At 36.2% G+C, this 15195-nt stretch overlaps 1 protein-coding gene across 1 annotated transcript in view; it reads left to right on the top strand.

Moving 5' to 3' along the window:
• PCGF5 (polycomb group ring finger 5) overlaps window positions 1-11355 on the top strand; it is a gene marked incomplete at its 3' end in the record, with an annotated part of 31497 nt that extends 20142 nt beyond the window's left edge. Inside the window, exons 4-10 of the mRNA XM_082486031.1 lie at window positions 157-212; window positions 328-387; window positions 3351-3499; window positions 4866-4964; window positions 6466-6555; window positions 8497-8556; window positions 11308-11355. Of these exons, the coding sequence (XP_082342157.1) occupies window positions 157-212; window positions 328-387; window positions 3351-3499; window positions 4866-4964; window positions 6466-6555; window positions 8497-8556; window positions 11308-11355 (562 nt within the window). The remainder of the gene's footprint in view (window positions 1-156; window positions 213-327; window positions 388-3350; window positions 3500-4865; window positions 4965-6465; window positions 6556-8496; window positions 8557-11307) is intronic.
• Window positions 11356-15195: the final 3840 nt, after the last annotated feature.

Here is a 15195-nt window from a genome sequence, read left to right as displayed (position 1 = left end):
CTCTCAAGCTCAAATCAATTGGGTTTTACATGATGTAGCATTTACCAAAAATATGCAATTCATTTTATTATTCAAAAGTTTTTGTTGTTTAAAGGCTAAAAATATTTAAAATGCTAGTTTCTACTTAATGAGAAATGTATTTTTTCCCTTTGAAAGGCTGGATAACACCTTAGAGGAAATTATATTTAAGCTAGTGCCCGGACTTCGAGAACGTAAGTTTCTGATTTGGTATCTGTTTGGGTTGATGGAGGGAATATGGCTGTTTCTAATGATTTACCCGTAGTATTGATTTAAAAATTCACATTACTGTTCTTTGATGTTAACTAGAGGAACTGCAGCGAGAGATCGAATTTTGGAAGAAAAACAAACCTCAAGAAAATGGACAAGGTGATGATTTTGTTTCCTCTCTTACCTGTGTGTTAAGTAACATTGCTCATTAAGCCCTGTTTCTTCAAACACTGCTGCATGTACATTGTTTTTACTGAATTGAAAGAGACTACAGAATTTATAACAAATCTGTGTAAATGTCTTCATGTACTGCCGCTTATCTATTAACCAGTTGTTTTACAAATGCTATCTGTTTTACCATTATTTTTATTTACAGTACCCTAAGCTCTTACTTTCAACACTCATGCAGTTTTCCAGTTGAATTCTTAATTTTCTTGATGCAGCAAGATGCTGAACTACTTGAGTTTTTTACAGATTATTTTCTGTTAGTGAATTTGACCAGCTGTTAAGTAGGAGGTTGTCAAGAATTAGTTATGACAAGTAGTAAAACAGTTTTCCACACACGCTAAACAATTGTTTTATATAGATTCCAAAATGCTTTTTCTTTTTTTTCCCTTTTTTTTTTTTTTTGTAGTTGACCCATCAACTTTGAGAGCTCAGTATTAAAGTGCTAAGTGAGGGCTACATCCAACTGTTTTTATGCCTCTTAATTTGACATTAAGATTTAGATATCATAGCCTATTTGCTTTTGGCATTTTTAAGAATTTTTCAATGCCTCTGCTAAGCTAAAGTTTTAGTTAGTTTTAGTTTTAGTAAAGGATCACTGTCAAGTAAATGTCTTGCAATACTCTTCTGTGCTCAATTGTTTATAGCATCTTCTTTTCAAATTCATAACATTTTGTTTTCTTTCTCAAATTTTGTTGATTTGCATTTGGCATGCATTACAAGGGACAAGGTTCTTTGTTATAATTAAATGAAGAACTGCAGGACATTTTAGATTAAATTATATTAGTTTACTACAACATACTGTGTAGTGTATACCTATTCAGCTTTTAAAATGCTTAAAAAAATATAAGTTAACTCTTTAGAAAACTATTTTCTGTTATATACATAGATAGAAAAAAATACATAATTTGCAAATTTGTAGAACGTGACTTACTTATAACCAATTTATTCTTCTGGTTATTACCTTCTTCCCATAATTTAATGGTAAACATAACAGAGATCAGTTACTAAATGTAATGAGTGATTGGATTGTTTTCTGAATCAGGAAAGCTCTAACTCTCAAGATATACTTCTGAGTAGCTATAGATATACCGAGCTCTGTTAGGGACTGTATCCTTGGGCTATGGAAATTTGGCTCTACAAATGGTTTGAAAGTTGTGACAATTAATTGAAACAAATTACGAGCATTTTAACTATTTTTTTGCTATAAACAAGTATTTAGAAACTTGCCTGAGAATAAATGACTTAGTGAGAATAATTTCAGTAAGAATGGACTGTTTCAGTTGTCAATCCCATGCCCTGCAATCACATAGCCAGTCTAGTTTAAGAGTCTGTCAGTTATGTCCTGTACCACAGATCACAACACAGTTTGCAACCTTAGCATCGGAGAGCTGTAAAAAAAAAAATCCCAGGACTTATAATTTTCTTATATAAGAAGGAAAAAAAACCCCAAACAATAAAGCCTTCTGGGGCATTGGTGACTCCACTAGGAGAGGTGGTTACTAGAGAGAATTCCTGGATGATGACAGGAACCACGCTTTGGTACAGAGAAAAAAATCTTTATATGTCCTTTCCAGTCTGAACTGGAGAAGGAAGAGGGCAGACATCTTTACATTGACTCACTCTCTGGTGATCAGTTTTACACTGAATAACTGAGAAAAGCAGAGGAAGTAGATAATTTCGAAGTTTTGCAAGAAAGATGAGAAAACGAGACACCACTTTATGCCTTAAGGAAATAGGGGTGGAGGTGGTGGGTGGGGTGTTGGTTTGTTTTTCCTGTCATCTGTTCTTGGCTTGATGCTTTTGATTTGGAGAACACCAAATCCATTTTGGTGAGATGAAAGTTTCTTTTTTCTTTTTTTTTTTTTTTTTTTAACTTCTATCATAGTACACTTTAATAACATGCCTCTAATGGACCATCACATTGATTTCTGGAGGCTGCCTGTACAAACATCATTAATTCTGATATCTACAAGGATTTTTTAGTAAATAGTCTGGTGCCATTTACATGGAGGAGCATTTGAATTTCTATTAGAAAACCTTGAAAGATGCAACTTTTTTGTGTGTGTACTTGTTTCTGGAATGATTTTGTGATTGGAAATTTGCTAGTTTTCCTAGTTCTGTAGTTGGTTTGCCTTTCAAGACTTTTCAAACTGCATAACTAAATCTTCCTCCATTACTCAGCAGTGATAACTGTTGAAAGTTGTGGGTGTCTTTACATTGCCTAAGAGCCTGTAAATCACAGGCAGGTACTTCCCAGACAAATGCTTGTGATGGGTAGACTGTTATAAAATCCTTCTGGAGAGAGACACCTGTAGTTTTTACAATGATGTTACTTAGACCAGGTCAAAAGTAGATGAAAGTTTTATCTTCCCTTAGTTTACTTCACGATAACATTTCAGGAACGTGTCTCCACTGGGTTATTGTGGCAGACAGTTAATATGAATTGATTACCGATGTTATTTTGATATACAAGTGTTGGGATTAGCTATTCCACTTTTTATTTAAAAGCGATATTTTTGGCAGTGAACTGCCACACCATAAGTGTAGGTTTGCATGGTTGAGTGATCTTGATGCATTCGCACTTGCAGTGTTTTAATCACTGGGTGCAAACAGAAGTAGACAGCCATAACCATTAGTGGCCCATCAGCCTAATTATTTTCTGTCACATAGAAATCTGTTGTTTGCATATTACATTAAAATTTTAATAGTAAAACTTTGTTTTCAGAGATTTGTAAATTGATGACTTTAAGAATGCACTGAATTAAAATTGTATAAAGTTAATTTGAAGAACAAATATGCTCTTGAAAATGAAGTATTACTGTAAATACGGGTTTATTGCTACTGTGACTTTTAATTACTTTATGCTTAAATAATGTGATCTTTACATTTTACAGATGAAAGCCCAAAAGCTGATAAACCCAAAGTAGATGAGGAGTGTGATGAAAATGAAGAAGATAAAGACTATCACAGGAGTGACCCACAGATTGCTATCTGCCTTGACTGTTTACGCAACAATGGGCAGTCAGGAGATAATGTAGTCAAAGTAAGTAGTAAAGACAATCTGTGCTGTTGTTATTGTTGGCAGAATAACATCTTCCAGGCACCAAATCATTTTATAACCATTGACAATGAACTTTAGAGTGGTGACCTGTCTCCACTTACACGGTCGTTTAGTCCTTTTGTTTGAGGCATTTCAATGCATCTTGGAATTTTGTAAAAAATACAGTTCTGTACAGAAATCCGTAAGTGACAGTGGATTTTATTATTTTTTTAATGGATTATAGTTTTGTAGTCTACAGCCTGGATGGTGTATAGCCGCATTACACAACAGACGGCAGCATCGCACACAGATACTTAAAAAGCTAGCTGTAGGTGAGCTACCTCCCCCTTTCAGGACTGCTTCTTACCGTGCCAGCGTGAAGCTGCTTTCCAGTTAGGTTGTGCGCTGAATTACTGGGATCCAGGTCTTCTGAGCTGTAAACCTGATTCTGGGACTGATGTTTCATCTATGACCTGGGGCGGGTCACTTCCATCTGTAAAATGTGTAGAATAATACCTGCTAACTGCTGTTTTAAGAATTTAGGGATATTTGGTTTCTATTTCTGAAGGCAAGATTACCTAATGGTATCGAGTCTAGAAGAAAGTGTTAGAAATCCTCTCAGATTTTAATATTTTATTAAATTACAAAGACAAGAATTAAAAAAATATTTAAAATTTGTCTCATAAAATACTACTTATATTTTCTGTTACGTGTATAATTTTGGAAGTTCTTACATGGTAAGAAAGTTTTGATTCAGCAAGAAAACGCATGTGTGTGTTATCACTATTTATGCTATATACAGTAAGAAATCTGTATCTCTGTCACCATGTAGGAGTCTCGGGTTTCCTGCTTTCCTGGTGAATCAAAACCATTAGGTTCTGGATCACAGAATCTGTGATGATAGATCACATCTCAGGTTTATAGCTTCCCTGTATTTTACCTAGATTATTTGAGGATGTTTTAACTTACTTTTTCTCTGAAGAACTGAAGAAATTCTAAGAACTGTAACATCTGTTTGGCCCCCAGCGTTACTAGCACAGACACTTAGATTATTTAAGTTCTTCTGGGGCTTTTGGTAGTTTTGGTCTTTTTTTTGCTGTTTTTTTCTTTTTTCTTTCCTGCCTTCTGTATCTTTTGGAAATTTCTTTAGAACCAGAGATGGGTCAAATGACAAACTAGTTCATCCTGTACATTTTGCAAAAAAGGTGAATAAAAATGAACCTGTGGTGCCATGATGAATGAAGAAAGTGCAGTAAAATTGGTTACTGGTTGAAAAAAATCCCAATTAGAGCTATTCTTGTACTAAAGATTGCTTACATGCTCCAGAATTTCTAACATGTTTTTTTCTGTTTTGTTGCTGCTGTTTTAGGGTTTAATGAAGAAATTTATCCGCTGTTCTACTCGAGTGACCGTGGGAACTATCAAAAAGTTTCTCAGCTTAAAATTAAAACTTCCAAGTTCTTATGAGGTACATTTGAAAGAACGATGCTTATGTTTTTATTTCCCTTCAAATTATTAGGTGTTTATGAAATTTGATCATATTTGAACTTGAGGGATATTTTTTTAGCCCAATCACGAAGTACTGTTCAATATTCCAAGTTATATTTTCTGCCCTTTAGTGAGAAGTGATCATTTTATCACAGTGACTAAAATTGCTAATCAAGGAACTCGTACAGTTCTAGTCACTTCAGTTTGTTGCTGTATCCTGTGAATGATATTTTTATGATATTCTTGTGTGAAGTAAATGCTTTCTCTTTCTATGTGGCTAATAAAAAAGTCAATACAGTTTTGGGCTAGTAGCTACTGCGGAAAAGGAGAGATCGACTAGACGTACACCAAATTACTCCACAGTTTCGTTTTCTTCAGATGTAAGAAACTATCCTGTAATTATGAAGAAGTGCGGAGCAATGCCATGTGAATCTTTCAAAATGCCGGGTGGAGCTGGGAAGTATGAGACTCCTGCCTCTGCTTTCCCTCTCCCCATGGATACGGGAATATTGACCTCAGCGCAGTCTCTTTCTCCGGCCAGTCCTCGGACAGGACGGGACAGGACTGGGTACCTCCGTGCGCTGCAGGCTGCCCTTGGCACGACGGGCAGCATCCCGGCTTTGCTCAGAGGCAGGGCAGGTGCGCAGGTTACAGCAGAGCTATACGCAAGAGTCTGTCGCAGTATTGTGACATGCCAACCAGCGATTTTGAGGTCATTTGGTTTTGTTAATTATGTTAAGGTAATCTGTTTCTGGCACCTGAATGGCTTGTGTTACGTAGTATCTCCTTACTTCAACATTTTGGCATTTTTTTTTCCTCTAAAAAACAGACAAGCGTTATGGCTTATAGTAGTGAAAGAATTGTCAAACACTCGGTGGAGGGTAAAAGTCAGATGCTACAATACAGTTTAAACCGGTCATTTTTCACAGTAAGGTTATCACTTTTTTTTTAATTTTGCCTTTAGTCCTTCAGTTAATGAAGAATCATGTTTGTATACTGAGAAATGCATTTTCCTTGTAATTTATGGTTATTTTTAAATAAAAAAAAAATTAAATTACTTTATAATTCATTTTTAGAAACTGAAAATTACAGCACTTCTGGTTTGTGTCTTTGGGTTTGAAAGAACACTGGTGTAGCAAGAAGGCCTTCAAAATACAGCACAAGGATTTGTCTTCAAACAGATAGCATGTAGTATTGATAAATATAGGGAGAGTTTGTCTTCTAGTGATTTCCTGCCTAGTTAAGTAGCCTTTCTTCTGTCCACACCTTAATTGAAAACACAAAAGTGAAAAAATTAAGTGGAATGCTACTGTACAAAATAGCATTTTGTCAGTATGTTGTGTTTATCCACATTCGATATATGTCTGATAGAATTATGTTATGATGATAGGAGTTGTGGCATTAACATTCATTTACGAGTTCATTTAGACATTCAAGTTTTTAATCCCTTTGTCTTACTGTTTGTTCTGTTGTATTTTAAGCTGGATGTACTATGCAATGGAGAAATCATGGGGAAGGATCATACTATGGAATTCATCTATATGACGAGATGGAGACTAAGAGGCGAAAACGTAAATGCTGTTACCTTATTAATAGATGATGTTTTGGTATATTTAATATAGAGGGTATAAATGCATTCACAGCTTGGGCCAAAATATATTCTGTGACCCTTCAAATATCCCTATGTTTAAAAATGCATTTTGCATGTTTTCTGGGTTTCTCGTGTTAAACCCTGTGAGTAAAACCCTGCAGCACGTATATTGTGGAGATTCTGAAACTGCAAAATAGCAGGTGTACAAAGTTTACATGCACATTCTGCTCTGAGTTTTAAGTCAAGTATCTGAAAACCCAAGCGCCTGTTCTTTTTCTGCATATTTGCTTTTTTAGTGACCTTTTGAGTTACAATAGTTGGGGAATCTGCATCCAGCAGTCTTTTATTAAGAATCTGTTTTATTTAGTCAGTAAACTGAAAGTGACACTGAAAAATTACTGTAGAAAAGGAATTGTTTTATTATTGTTTCTGTTAATACTACACCCATGTTTTTTAGATATGCTGTATAACACACATCCAGATAACACAGCTAAATGGGTTTTCCTTGCTGCATGTGTATATTTTAGAATTGCAATATTTAAATTAAAAGAAACTTCTTTCAGGTCTGATAGTCAGTTTGATTTAGTAGCCCTAAATTGCCTTGTATATTTAATTCTTTTTTTTGTTAGAAGTCATATCTCCATTTCTTCTCCTTCTTTTTGCTTGTATGTGGCTGTTGATTGTTCTTCACTCTTTATTGGTTTGTGGTATATGCAGGTTTGTTGTCTATCACTACCAGTGGAGGCTATATTGGAGTGCAGCTAAGGTTAAGCACTTAACATATGTTAATTTACTGATCTGTACAAACTCTCTGTATTCTTTTTTTTTTTTTTTTTAAAGCTTCCTAGTGCTCAGAATAAAAAGCACCAGGGCATGAACAGAGAAGACAGAGGATTAAGCACACTGTGGAGTTAAAAATTCACAAGTTTATTAAAGTTTTACCTTAATATTAAGAGAGAAAAAAAAAAAGGGGGGGAGATTTTGATAGGAATTAGGGGACTTAATGTATATAGGCAAGTATTCATTAATTTTGAAATTAATATTGCACTGAAATTTGATGACTGCTGAAACCCCAGTATTGGACCAATAAGGAAACTTTAAGTAGTATTTTTTCAATACTCCTTTGAAACCAGTTGTTTGTTTGGCTTACCATCTTATATTTTTGTTATCATTGGCTGTACTATTAGGAAATGTTGAGGCAACAACTTTAGTGATAATGGAATTCTTTCATGACATGTAATCCCACAGCCCCTGCCTACAAACAGACTTTTGGCAGTTGCATTGGTTTAGAAGGAACAGTAACCATGCTCTTGAAAAAAGGGTCATTATTTATACTGGTTAAAATTTTTCAAAAATCTCAGAACTATAATTTTTAACATTAAGTGAATATAAGGGTTCACAACCCTTGATTAAATTTAAAGTTGTGTTTACATACACATAGTATAGTCAGGTATGTGTTTCTGTTTTCATTTATGTAGTTTTAAATCACTCCCCTGAAGTAAGAGTACGACAAACTAAAACCTGTAAAAGTTACACTGTGCTGGTGATAAACCCAGTAACATCTGTGCTTCTTTGATTTTGTCTTCCCTAACTGTATTGGATCTTTTTATAAAATAGAAGTTGCGATGGTAATTAATTAACAATATCTTCTTTTGGATGAAGATAAGTAAATCCATTATCTCCATATTTGTTACTAAAAAAGCTCACCGTGAGCTTTTACTGGCACGCCTGTGGACCTTACAAGAGGTAGAGTAGTAAAGGGAAAATATCCATTTATTCCTTAGAGAAGTATTTCCTGTTTTAAATAAGTAAATTAAATTTAAACTTTACATTTGAAAATTTAAAAAAAACATTAACTGGTAAATGTATATGTCCGGCTGTGGATGCCTCTTATCTGATCAGAAAATCATCTCCTTCGCAGTTTCGGTGTCAGAACTGCTCATCTTCGCAAGTCTGCTCACAGGATGGCACTTTTTATCAGGTAAGAGGCACTCACGACTGTACATACTACAGTCATTAAGGTCCTGTCAGCACTTCAATTGTAATCCAAGTTGTGGAGTTTTTATAATTCCTCACTACAGAGTGCTAAAACTCTTGAGTAGTTTCCTTCCTTCAGAGAAAGATTTATTGATTAAATGATTAAATAGAATCCATTCAAAAGGTTTAGGGGTTTCATTGCTTTGCATTAGGCCATTTATCTTTTTGTTAGAGAGATACCATTCTGTAGGCTGATGTCCGCATCAGTCTGGAAGGATGGTCTTAACTCTTCCGATCTCATCCTCCTAACTAGTAGTGTTGGGCGGTCACTGACAAGGGATCAAAACTGAAGAGTGTGACTCAAAAGAGACTACATTAGTTTCATCTTTTTATGGCAATTCATATGTTCTTTTTAATGGAGTAAAGAAATGTTAGATTTTTCTACACTGTATTCCTGTCACATCTTTTAAAATTAGAAATGGAATAATGCCTTCTGTCTAGAATACAAGAAACCAAAACCTCCAGAACCTGCAAACTGAAGTTGATTTCTAAATTTCATTGATCAATCTGGTTCATACCTATATGAAATAATATTGTAGTTTCCTCACTGAGAATTTTGGTTTGAACTAATTTCTAAAAGTTACTTTGGAAGTTTGAAATACTATTTTTGCTTGAGCAAAAAATTAAAGTTAATGGTAAAGGGTCACTCCCCACTATGGATGGGAGTGACCTACTGCAGTCATGCCTACTTCAATAATTAGAATTGTTCCAGAATAGTGCATTTTATTGATACAGTTGGTTTGTAATTTTGTTTGCAAAAGCACCGAGCCTCACTGGTTTACATGGCAATTTCAGTGAGGTGACTGCTCTGCCTCTGCCTGTGTGCACTTCCCATTAAAGTTGCATACTTTTAGAGACGATTTATATAGTCAAAGTGAAAAACATGTGAAATAGCATTTAAATAATATGCTAGTCGTATCCTATGCAAAAAATCGGAGACCGAGTATACTACAAGTATATGTTTTTTTAATTGCACGTGCAGACTACACATGGTGCTCCCTGTCTTCTCTCCTAAATGCTCCTGCTACTGTTGAATACCTCTGGGTTTATGTTTTGATTTTGCTGCACTCCAGTTTGGAAATCCCCAGCAAGTATGATCACATTTAGTTCTGGTGAGCATTAAACTTTCCGTGCCATGGAAAGTTTATTAACCGGTATAGGTCTCTGCAGTGACATCTGCAGTGATCCGAGGGCTGGAGCACCTCTCCTATGAGGAGAGGCTGAAAGAGTTGCGGCTATTCAGCCTGGAGAAGAGAAGGCTCCAGGGAGATCTTATTGCGGCCTTCCAGTACCTAAAGGGGGCCTACAGAAGAGCTGGGGAAGGACTTTTTACTAGGGCATGTAGTGATAGGACGAGGGGGAATGGCTTTAAACTGGAAGAGGGCAGGTTCAGATTAAACATTAGGAAGAAGTTTTTCACTTTGAGGGTGGTAAGGCACCGGAACAGGTTGCCCAGAGAGGTTGTTGAGGCCCCATCCCTGGAGGTGTTCAAGGCCAGGCTGGACGTGGCCTTGGGCAACCTGGTCTAGTGGGAGGTGTCCCTGCCTATGGCAGGGGGGTTGGAACTAGGTGATCTTCAAGGTCCTTTCCAACCTAAACCATTCTATGATCCTATGATCTTTCTCTTTTGGTCACTGAAGTTCATCTGTATTGCATTTGAAGAATGCAGTAAAATATTTCTGGGTTTAATTATAGCTTCTGTAATAATCCTTTATAATTCCAAATTTGCAAGGAAAAAGACTTAGCTGTGTCCCTCTGCCCTCTGGCAGAGAGATAGTTAAGCCCGTACAGTTGCTGAGACAATAAGATTTTCCTGAGTTTTATGCTATAGAAGACTTCCAGTAGCCTAATGATTTTAAGCGGAAAGCATCAAACTTAAATGAAATGCTGATGGAATGAAAAAATAAGACATCTAGTAAAACAGAACTTCCAGCAACAAGTGCCCAGGTATTCCACAGCACTTTCTGGAAACCCACCCATTCTTGTCTCCCGTTCCACAATTCCACAACAGTTTTGTCCAATTCAGGGATCCAAGCTGTTGATCTGCCATTTTTTTTCCAGTAAGAACTAATAAAAATGTATCATTGGATCTGCAGTTGGGGAATTCGGATTTGGGGGAGAAGTTAGCCCGCATCTCTCAGAAAATCAGCTCACAGCAATTTGACTTTATCTTTTTTCTTATTTTTTTTTTTTTATTTTGTAATACCAGTGTAGCCTGGCTCCCATTAAGCAGTACTGACTACTAGTATAGCTATGGAACCCCCATATAAATAAAAATCAGTCAAAGTACATCATCTGTAAATGGACTTTGTTTTAGAAAGTGTAAAATTTCAAGATTGCTTTTCCTCAAACGCAGCAACACAGAAATAAGACTAGTTCGAGCACACCAAGTATATGTCGTAAAACGTATAAATCATGAATTATATGAAAGCAGAGACAGGAATTTTATATTAATGAGAAATAAATACAACTAACTGACTTAGAGATTAAATATAGATTTGAAGTACAGATATGGATTTAACTGTTGAAATGTATAGAATTATTTCATATAAATGAAACTGATTGCCATAGACATGTGTCTTAGCTCTGTCTAAAAGCAACCTTTAATTGCATTTTCTTTGTATTTTTTATGAATTATGTCTTCATGTTTTCTTGTCTGTTTTTGTTGTTGTTTTTCTCTTGTTTTTGTTTTCAGTCTTACCCTATGGTACTTCAGTATCGACCTAGAATTGACTTCGGTTAGACCAAAGGGCCAGATCCCACTGAGATGAATCCTGCACTATTTGTTTACCCATCGACAGATTGCACAATGAATGGATGTGCCTGGATTAGGGGGACACAACCAGATTTTCAGCATGCAAATAAGGACATTGTCTTTCTTAAAATTGTCAGTTGCATCTCTGTTGTTTCTATTAGAGCAAGCCAAGTGCCATTCTGCTACTGAAATGTGCATAAGATATTTGTGTATCTTACGAGTGTGCTGCAAATCATAGCCAAAACCATGAAGTGTACAGTCAAGATTCAAAACCTATGGAATATTTTTGCTTGCGTGTTAGAGAATTTTTCTGGTCCTAATATTGATTACACTAGCAAAATGGCAGAGTGCTCATTCCATGTGGTGTTGCAGTTTCACACACTTACTATTTTACTGAATATTGTCGTTTAAATCATAGAGTACTGTAAAAATAACTAAGGATTATACCTTGAAAATATTTTGTATAGAAAATATATTTAGAAGAGTGGCGATTGGGCCACTACCTTTTTCTTGATAAGCTTCTCATGGGTCCAGGTATAGCTCACTCATGAGTGTGCAACAGTCCTTTTGCAGTGAGTGAAGATTAATTACCTTTAACAAGAGATGTAGAACGGGGTAATTCAAAACAGTAATTTTAAATCTTCTACATAGAATCTGCTAATATTGCTTAAAAGCATTGCAGCCTTTGTGATTGCACTTTTCTATGGTTTCCCTAAAGATTGGAATTTGGGATAGTAGCTATTTTTGGAAAATGGCTTCTGGTCAGATCACATTTCTTCTAATAACGCCTCCGTAAAAAGGAAGTTAAAAATAATGTGTCTATGGAACAAATAAATTTCACTGTAAGATTCCAACCGAGGCAAAATTTTACATAATTGTTGCCTTTCATAATAAGCATTTCCTTTTAAGATTGGGTGGAGGTATATAACATGCTTAAACAAAAATAATATATAGCTTTAATTACATTACGTATCTCTTGTGACTATCTGGAGTTTAGCATTCATTGCAGAAATTTTCATTCATATTTCCATAAAATTAGAGGTAATGCAATACTGAAGATAAGCAGTCTGACCAAAACAATTGTTCAGGTCTTGTTTTTCCAAAGACCTGGTAGCGCTGGATAAGAAGTGATTGTTGCCTTAAGTATTGCAAGCGTAGTGGTTCTACTATAGAATGCTCGTTGAGGTTTCTGGTAATGTTGCAGGGAGCATATTAATGCATATGTTTTCTGTAGTCTTCCGTTGTCTTCGCTCTGCTTAAAAGTTGGTTGAGTTTTTCACTTCAAATTCTGTGGAGAAACTTACAGTTCAGTACCTTTATGTAATTTCTGCTTAATACAGGCCTGCTGGTATCGTAGACAACTATTTACTTTCTTATGCCTTTTGCGTACAGCAAAAAGGAACCAAATCAACTTTTCAGAAGCTACTATAGAGTGAACTAATCCTACTTAGATAAGAGAAAGTGAAAATTCTGTCTTGGGATCAAGTATAAAAGATAGATGCAAGGCTGTAAGTCCTTTGTAAATTTTTGTTCATGCACATTAGTGCGTTTCTGTAGGGAAAAACAACAAAAAAAAAAAGCATGTTGTGAATTAAATCTGGCCCCTTTAATGTTAGTGGGAGTTCTAACACTGATGACTTGAGGAATCCACATATAGTCGGGTTAACTTCTACCATTGCACTCCAAAGCCCATATGACACGCAGAAATCAAGATGCTGTGGGCAGCAGTCTGCTTAGGAAACCTGCCATTGCAGGTCGAGGTTGCACATATTGTGCAGATGCTGGTGAAGCTGGGGAGGCGAAGCGTTGAGGAAGCTGCTGCTCCTTTCTGCGGGCGTAGCGTGCTGCCTGCTACGGGCACTGCGTTGCCCGCAGTGCAGGCGGGAAGCAGTGCCCGTGCCGGCTGCAGGGAGCCGTCGTGTTTTTGCCCACCCAGTCTACGATGTGCTACTTGACAGAAACAAGAAGGTACTCCATGTAGGGAGGGCTCTTCTCCTCCGCAGAGTCCCTAGGGAAAAGTAGATGCATTGTGTATATAGAGGTCCTCCTCATGGAGCAGGTTGGAAGAGCAGAGCATGCGTTCCCATTGCAAATCATTCTTCTCTTTAGTATGTACAGTTGTTTTGTACGGTAGAAACAGGATATTATTTGTAAATATTTACATGCACATACAAATGACACCTGACAGTTTTTATATATTTCACATGTTTTTATACCAGAATTTTCACTGTAGATGCACTTGAGATGAAACGCCTGTTTCAATTTATCACAAAACTAATGGTAGTATTCAGCATAATTTCTGCTTGGTTCAGGGGACGTTTTTTTCTTGACAATTGCGCTGGCTGTTCTGCCAAATAGCAACAGACTTGTTTTAAAAAGAGAAGAACACAGTATTTTTAGTCTGTTTTCAGTTATCTTACACAGAAGTTTGCATCCACCTAACAGGACCCCTGAAATAAGACTACTTTGGATTCGCTTCTGAATGACAACCAATAGGAGATTTGACTGCTTAATGACTTTCCGTATTCACAGTTCAGAGAACCGTGAATTTCTCTTGATCAGAATTGGACATGGGATAATTCATGGTATTTTCCTGATGCAACTTAGAGCCAGATTACAGAAGGCAAATCTTCATTTTAAGCATGGAAAATACTGACAGATGTGATTTAATGTTCCCAGCTGAGAATCATGGCATTAAATGCATATGATCTAGCCACCTACTCTGTATGCATTTCTGATTTGATGGCACAGTGCCTGAGTGCTGTTATAATTTAATAGTTTTTTGTAGCAGTGAAGTGCCAGTGAAATACATATCTTAATGGGGCAGCCTGTATGACACAGGCATTGCCTTTTTTACAGGAAATTTCTCTTCCGTATAGTATGTATGTGCCATGCGTTTACAGATATGCACGTTTAATTCGTTTGTGCCAATTAAGAATATCTGAACAGCTTAGGAATATGAGAACGCGTGTACAGATTCCTGTGTGCCAAAGATGGGGTGAAGTGAAATGAGTACGTAAGCATTCATTAAAACTGCACCATATGCCATCCTAGAGCGGATTACTGTATACTGTCACACTTTCTGAGCATTTCCATGACAAAGTGACACCACTGCATGTTTGTAAAGAATAGAAGTATAAAATAAGTGTTGCTGCCGCTGTGTTTCTATGGCTTTCTCATATTGGCAGTACCTAACTGCAGAGGAATAAGACCTAAAAAATTCCACACTACTACCTAACCTTGCTGTCTCTTATTTAGCACATTTGATGCTTTTTTTTTTTTTTTCCCTAAAAGTGAAAAACTTGTACGTGCTTTTAACTCTGGGGTAACTCATTAATGAAAGTCACAGGCAGCTTTTGGTTGAGCGTAGCTGTGTGCTGCATTTGTCTAGTAACAAACTGTAAGCTCGATTTTACAAGAGAGATCCTATAACATCTTAAACAATATGGAATTAGATGATTAATGAAGAAATGTATCTTCCTTGATGCATTACTACACTGCTCATAGCTAAGGGCCTAGTCCTATAAACATATTTTTATTTGGATGAAATACCAAATAAGATGAATACAGTAATTAAGTGACTCATCGCTATAGTAGGAACTGTTCCTATGAAAGCTTCTAGGATTTGGGTCCTAGGAATATGCAATGCTGTAAGTTTATTGTGCATACTCAGCTAGCTTGCAGTTGTTAGGCAAAAAAAAATTTCTAAAAAGTATTGGTTTGACTTTACTGAAAATGTTATATAAAGCGAAGTGCCTGATTATTAATACAGAATACCTTTTAAGCCCATTATTTGCTTTTGGCAGGGTAATATTTGCTTCTCTATTT

Source organism: Vanellus vanellus, assembly GCF_965231255.1.
Source record: "Vanellus vanellus genome assembly, chromosome: 7".
Classification (NCBI taxonomy): domain Eukaryota; kingdom Metazoa; phylum Chordata; class Aves; order Charadriiformes; family Charadriidae; genus Vanellus; species Vanellus vanellus.
The sequence above is the reverse complement of the archived record's forward strand: the minus strand, read 5'-3'. Positions and strand labels throughout refer to the sequence as shown.